At 32.5% G+C, this 7,268-nt stretch overlaps 2 protein-coding genes across 2 annotated transcripts in view; both read right to left on the minus strand.

Annotated features, from left to right (window-relative positions):
• Positions 1-287: 287 nt before the first annotated feature.
• Positions 288-958, minus strand: LOC112522749 (sulfated surface glycoprotein 185-like). The gene has a single exon (XM_025132049.1). The coding sequence runs from the start codon at positions 956-958 to the stop codon at positions 407-409; it is 552 nt and encodes a 183-aa protein (XP_024987817.1). The 3' UTR covers positions 288-406.
• Positions 959-5,669: 4,711 nt separating this feature from the next.
• LOC112523327 (chaperone protein DnaJ-like) overlaps positions 5,670-7,268 on the minus strand; it is a 2,168-nt gene continuing 569 nt past the window's right edge. Inside the window, exons 2-5 of the mRNA XM_025132882.1 lie at positions 7,024-7,111; positions 6,840-6,910; positions 6,601-6,657; positions 5,670-6,121 (exon numbers count right to left, since the gene is read on the minus strand). Coding sequence (XP_024988650.1) covers positions 5,903-6,121; positions 6,601-6,657; positions 6,840-6,910; positions 7,024-7,111 — 435 coding nt within the window. The 3' untranslated portion in view covers positions 5,670-5,902. The remainder of the gene's footprint in view (positions 6,122-6,600; positions 6,658-6,839; positions 6,911-7,023; positions 7,112-7,268) is intronic.

Here is a 7,268-nt window from a genome sequence, read left to right on the forward strand (position 1 = left end):
ATGACAGTTTACTCTTTATTTAACCAACAAACTTACAAACGGTATTATAAATTTTTCAATTTCAGTATAAAAAAAATTTATTAACCTGATATCCAACCCGTTATACGAGATGATTAATTTCATAACGATCACTTGCTTTACAGATAACTCAGAGTATCGCATTTGAACCTTCGTGGCCACAATAGAATTTTTATTTCTTTTTGGATGTTTCACTAATTTTTACAATAATTACGAACAAGAAGATCAAGTTGATCGTCGATTAGAAAATTTGATAATATACCGAACTCCATTAATGGCCACAATTAAGACGAATAAAAAAGCTTGTTATTTAGAGCTTAATTGCATTGCTACCAGAATAATCTTCCATCTTTTTATCAAAATCCTTAATGGATTCTATCGAAATTAGTTAAAAACTAAGCACACTCACTAATCCAAATACGATCACTTGCAGCGGCGGCGCAACCCAGAAGTTGCGGTGGCCGGCGGAGAAATATGGATTGACGGGATACACATTTCCTGGTGGACCAGTAATGTAAATGTACGATGGAGGCGCCAGCCCATATCCACCTCCGGTTGTTGGTGGCGGAGGGCAGTTCAGGCCCGGTGTTGGAGACGGCATCTTGGGTGGTGGTGGTGGCGATGGTGGTGGTGGAGGAGGACTTGTAGTGTAGCAAGGATTGTTACAGGGACAACCACCGCATTTTAGTTGGTTCTCCGACGGTCCACCGGGGACCATGGTGGTATCGGTGGCCGTGTTATCAAGCTTCACATTTATTCCTTCCATCATCGGAGGTGCAACCACCGCCAGAATGACAACAAACACAATCTGCAAAGCTTTCTTCGACATGTTTGAAGACCGACGGCGGCCACTGCCGGAAAGTTCTCTTGGAGGCTGAAGTGGTATTATAACGGTGGGAGGTGGTGGTGGTGATGCATGAAGAAGGCAGAAGGCAAGCATCCACCATGCATTACATGTGGATGGCTATTTAAAGGGGTATATGATTACCAAATATAATTACAATATAATTTTCGATTTTTCTCAAATTAAATATAAAAAATTCACAATAAATTCATATTTTTTTATTAACCTGGATATCTAACCCGTTATACGAGCCGACTAATTACAGTTCCACCTGCTTTGTAGATAGTCCGGAGTCACCGCATTTGAAACTCCGTAACCACAAGAGGATTTTTATTCCTCCTTAGATTTGAACTTGGGACCTCATGATACTTTTGACCTTTGAAGCCAAGTTCAAACCAATCAGGCACAACCCTTGTGGTTAAATTCATATTTAATAATGATGACACTAATGGATTAGGGGGGTTTTTATCGAGATGGTGTATTTGTGTGGTAGATCATGCCCGTAAAGTCACTTGAAGTGTTTTTAACTCAAATTTATCGTATCGAGGAATTTTTAAAGTTTTTTTGGATGATTTCTAATGACATTTTCGGTTTTTTGGTTAATGTTTAAATATTTTCTAGTATACAGGTGCATTCCTCAAAGATTAATTGGTTCACCTTTTATATGTAAATGAAATTTATTAATAGAAATAAGTTGAGCGGGTGCATGGAAGTTCGCTCAAACATACATAAGTCCGTCCCTGATAGTAATTGGTATATTCTGTCAACACGTTTTTTATTTTGTTTATATTGATATATAAAATTTTAAAAGCAAATATATAATCAGTTTTTTAAGAGTGAATTGTGGATTTGGTCGCTGTGTTTTGATATTTTTTACTAGGGTTCTTATAATATGTTTATTGTTGATTTGATTCTTGTGGTATTCAATTTGTTTTGATCATTATATCTCTGATTAACGTCTTCATTAATTCCGTTAAACCAAGAACTATTTAAGCTTTTTTGTCTATTCTTTTGTGTTTTTCCTACAAAATGTAAAAATAGTTTTTTATACACAATTATATATATATATATATATATATAAAATGTAAAAATAGTTTTTTATACACAATTATATATATATATATATATATATATATATAAGAAGTAAATATTAAATGAAAATACAGAAATATATTTAAACATATTTGATCACACTTGGAAGGCACTAAGCTTGTATTTTCTTAAACTAAAAGCAAATTCTTTCAAGAACAATTTAAAAATGGTGGATTATCTTTATGAATCTCTTTATTACATATTTTACATTTTTGTGCTTTCAATAATTGCATTTTTATTTTAAATTATTTAGAGTAAATTTGTATTAAAAAATTCAAATACAAACCATACAAATCGGTCTCTATTCTAGTATAATGAATAGCTGGTTTCATATATAAACCAATTGTTTTTTAATATAAAATGTTGATCATAATTAATGAACTCTAATGATCATCTTTTATAAAATTTTAAATCATAATAAATGAATTCTCATCATTTCTATAAATATATAGATAGTTTGTATGAACTTTATGAATAATATGATTTATATCTGAAACTCATTCTTCAGTTTAAATAAGTAAAAATATAAAAACTTGTTAAAAAAGGGCAAATAGGTCAATAAGCTTATATTTCTTTTCCAAAATATGCTCAAGTATTTCTAACTCCCTAAGTTATTCTATCATATTACATGAAATGATAAATTGTATGAAAAACTAACGTACTTTAACTTGATTCATATTTTGAGTAACGTACTTTCAAAATTTCAATTTTGGTATCTAAAATGTAAAGTTTTAAACATTTAAGTATCCGGTTAACAGGTTGAAAACTAATCTTAGATTAAAAAAAAAAATTTAGATTTAAAAAATTCATGGCATTAACCACGTCAGCAAGTAAAACTAAGTTGGATAACACATCACTCGCCACATCAGTATGATAACCAGTTAATGTTTCAACCAGTTGCCCGGGTACTCAAATGTTTAAAACTTTACATCTTAGATACCAAAATAGAAGTTCTAAAAGCACGTTACCCGAAATAGGAATCAAGTTAAAGTACGTTGTTTTTTCATACAATTTATCCTATATGAAAAATTGGATTATTAATTTTATAAAATAAATTTTATCACTTTGATATTACTATTATTTATGAAACTAAAAGATAATTAAAAAAAGAATGTTAACAACTCCACTTTTGACTAATCTAAGTGGGGCATTTATTTCGTAAAATGTTTTTTAATTGAATGGAATACGTCAAATGAACGGAAAAGAAATGTTTTCAAGTTTGACCAGTTGTTAGGTTGACAGGAAATGAAATGTAATTTATGAAATAAACTGTAATCTGTCTGTTTAGCTAACAAAACACAGCTTAATTAAGAATTGGAATGTAACAATAACAAAAAGACCAAAATACCCTTTTACGTTTGTTTTTACGTACCCGACTAATTTCATAAGATATCAGAAAAAATGAAGAAAAATCCGTAATAACTTATTCTTCACCTTTATATTACTATTTATAAATTAAGCAACATAATAATTGTATAAAGAAGATTGGGAAAGTGTATAGTAAGTGAAGGGCATGTGAATAAGGTTGGCACAACCCTAAAGTTAGGCCTTCAAAGAAAAGGGTGTTGGCCCTTATTGTATAACACATCTTGAGATGATGTGCTTTATAGGTGGTTTCATTTGGAATGCAATGGCTTAATTTGTTCAGACTAATTTAGTAATTTATGATTATAAGTGTGGGGGCCGTTTACTAAACACTTACTTGATAAATGTTTGCCGGATAAATTTCTTTATCGGATGAACATGAAAAGTGTCAAAAATCTTACCGGGGTAAGACTTGTATTTTTTTATAATAGTTATTTTTATTATCATTATTTTTATTATATAACCATTATTATTTTTACTAGTTTTTTAATTATTATTATTATAATTACCTATTAAAGCCCAAAAAATAATTAAATACGTTAAAATATTATAAAACCGAATAAAAACCATTTGGAACTGTTATTGCCGAACAAAACTCATTAAGACTCAATTGAACCAAATAAAACCAATAGATCTATTAAAACCCAATTGAACTGATATAAGCCCAACATAAACCATCAGAGTCTAATTAATAGAACAATTTAAGCCCAGTAAAACTCATTAGATCGTTGGTGACTGGCCCAATAACACCAGTGGTGAATTATTGTGTGCTTGTGTACACTTATCGATTGCATAGATGCATGTGTTGTGTATTAGGGTCAATTAGACAACTAAGAACCATTATACCCTGACATGAACCACTACACCATCATTATAGCCCAATATGACATTTTATGACTTATTAAGACCAAATAACACAAGTGGTGACTTATTGTGTACTTGTGTACACGTATCGACTGCATAGATGCATGTGTTGTGTCTTATGGTCAATTAGACAACTAGGAACCATTATACCCCGATATGAATCACTAAACCACCATTATAGTCGAATATGACATTTTATATCTTATTAACGCCAAATAACACCAGTAGTGACTTATTATACCAAAATAGCCGCATAGAATCTTAGCATAGGTCTCACGACTTCTTTGAACAACCAAAAGAAGGAAGTAAGCGGAAGAGTCAACATCGTCACTTAGACTTGGGAGTTGGGATTAATTTGGAAGTTGATATTTTTGTGTTTTTGAGACCCGTTAAGAATATTAGCATAAGAATTAGGAAGGATTTGGACTTTGAAAACTGGGAGCATCAATAAAATAATTGAACTTGGACTGTTGTTGGGCTGTAATATTTTGTTTCTGCTGGCCCAAGATGTTATAGACTGCAAATATTATATAAAATATAGACCAATAAATTGATAAATTAATTTTAGGTGTCATTTTTTATTTTATTTTTTTAAAAAAAAAACCTCTTATTTACTACTTATATTTTATCAGACAAGATGTTAAGCTAATGAGGTAGTTTTTCTCCGCAATAAAGACTTAAGGGGTCGTTCACCAAATTCTTATTCAGGTAAGCACTTATCAAGTTAGATTACATTACCGTATGAATATGGCAATAACAAAAAATTTTAAGAGTGAGGCAAGGACCGAGAGTCTTAGCTGGTGACTCTTACCACAATTAGTGCTTATCGGATAAAATTGTTGCATATGATATGATGCCGTTTTTGTTGACTAAAATCTTACTCAATAAGTAAATAATAATGTTAAATCTTATCGATAAGTGCTTACATAATAAGTGTTTGGTAAACGGCCTTTTATTGTCTCTAACTGTCCTCTTAATGAACAAAAGGTAAAAACATTTGTTATTAGCCTCTTATTGTAATCTTATTTTCCTAAAATCTACTAATCTCAGGGCGACCACCTGTTTTGCAGATAGTCCGAAGTCACCGCATTTGAACCTCCATGGCCACAAGGGGATTTTTATTTCTCCTTGGATTTGAACCTGAGACCACCTGGTACTTTTGACATTTGAAGCCAAACTCAAACCAATCAAGCACCACCCTTATGGTTGATTTCATTTACGTTAAATTGTATACAGCTTTGTAATTTCAAAACAGTTATATTATTTTAATTTGTAAAATTTTTAATATAACATACAATATGAATTTTTATATTTAACTTTATTCGTTACCCAATATAATATTAATAAAATTGAAACAGAACCTCCAAAAGAATTGGAACCAATCAAATCGGTTAACCGCGACAACGGATGTTCACATCGAGACGTAACAACCACATGCGTTTTTCCCATGTGTCTACGTCAATGGTGCTCTATTTTGAGAAGCAAAGAAAAGAACTCGACGAAACGTTGATTCCAAATTCAAGAAATTTCCTAAAATGATGAGTTTCTACATCATCACAACCTTTACAACAAAACCCATCTTTTCATCATATCTGCGGACGTCCGTTTGATGACCTTTTCGTTTCTGTGCACAAGTTTAGCATCTTCAAAAGTTGATTGGCCATAACCAACCATTGATAAAAGCTTGGGTTTGAGCTCATATGGTAACTCTAAAGTGGTCTATATGCACTTCGTCTCTTGCCTACCGAAATCTGGTTCAGAGAATTGTGCAAGTGGGTCCAAAACGGCTCGACGTTTCTTCGAACTTCTGGGTTCGTCATCCGAAGTGAAGATATCTTGACACCAAGACGGTTCTTTGTATTCGTCCATCGAATGATTGAAACTCTGAGCCATTTCCCAAAACATGGTCTGTATTTCCCCAAAACTGTATTCTTTTTCCTGTCAAACACAAATTTCAGACACTTTGAGCATGTAAATCGATAGAGAAGTACTTCACAGATTCAAGATCGATATAATATCCTCAGTCGATGACTTGATCTGAAATTAACTAAGAATCAAATAAAATCAACTTGCAAACGATTAGACTAAGGGGGTGTTTGGGATTGCTTATTTGAAACAACTTATGTTTTTCTACAAAAGTCATTATCAATTTTTTATAAGTTAGAATGATTTAACTTCTTTAAAAACTTCTTATTACCGGTTTGGCACCGGTATAAGCCGTTTATCCAGATACTCAAAAGTGTTTATTACCGATGTTACACCGAAATACGTCAATAATTTGTTTTTATAAGCAATCCCAAACACCCCCTAAATGCAAAATGCAGTTATAGACCTATGTAAATGCATGTAGAAAATGCAAATAACAGCTATAACGGAAGTGAAGTTTGGAGTTCTTAAAATCAAGGGAAACTCTTCACCTCTTTCTTGTCGTTTTCCATTAAAGACGACATTTCTTGCAGGAAATCAGCAAAACCCTAATGAAAAACACGATGATTAACAAGTAATTAGCAAAACCCTAATGAAAAACACGATGATTAACAAGTAATTAGCAAAACCCTGATGGAAAACATGATGATTAACGAGTAATTAGCAGATGAAAACTATGATTGAATGAACAAAGTGCATCCAGAATACAATCATCAGTAGAGGATTTTACCTCATCTTCTTCATCTTGAGGATCATACAATCCAATATTGTACATCCATCTCTTTTTTTGATCTGATAACACTGTTTTATTTCCCCAAATCAGACGAAAGAAAACCAAATTATAAGAAAATAACATCAATAGCTTCCAATTTCTATAACAGTTTGTACGCGTAACGTTACAAATCGATGATTACCTGAATAGGCTTCTTGAATTTGTTGAAATTTACGTTTAGCTTTTCCCAGAAGCGAAGGATTCTTCGTCCACTTATCAGGATGCCATTGCTGTACGTCACCCACCAAAATCCAATTTCACCATCCTAGAAAACCAGGTATCAGCGACGACTATCAGCGAGGGAAAATTTCCCTCGCAGATCAGCGAGGGATCAGCGAGGGAAATGACAAAAAACACATTCCCTCGCTGATCCCTCGCTGATCTGCG

The sequence above is a fragment of the Cynara cardunculus genome, assembly GCF_001531365.2.
Source record: "Cynara cardunculus var. scolymus isolate 2C chromosome LG 12, CcrdV1, whole genome shotgun sequence".
Lineage (NCBI taxonomy): Eukaryota > Viridiplantae > Streptophyta > Magnoliopsida > Asterales > Asteraceae > Cynara > Cynara cardunculus.

Excerpts from the sequence above, each read along its gene's own strand:
- LOC112522749 (XM_025132049.1), bottom strand. The coding sequence starts at position 958 with ATGCTTGCCTTCTGCCTTCTTCATGCATCACCACCACCACCTCCCACC.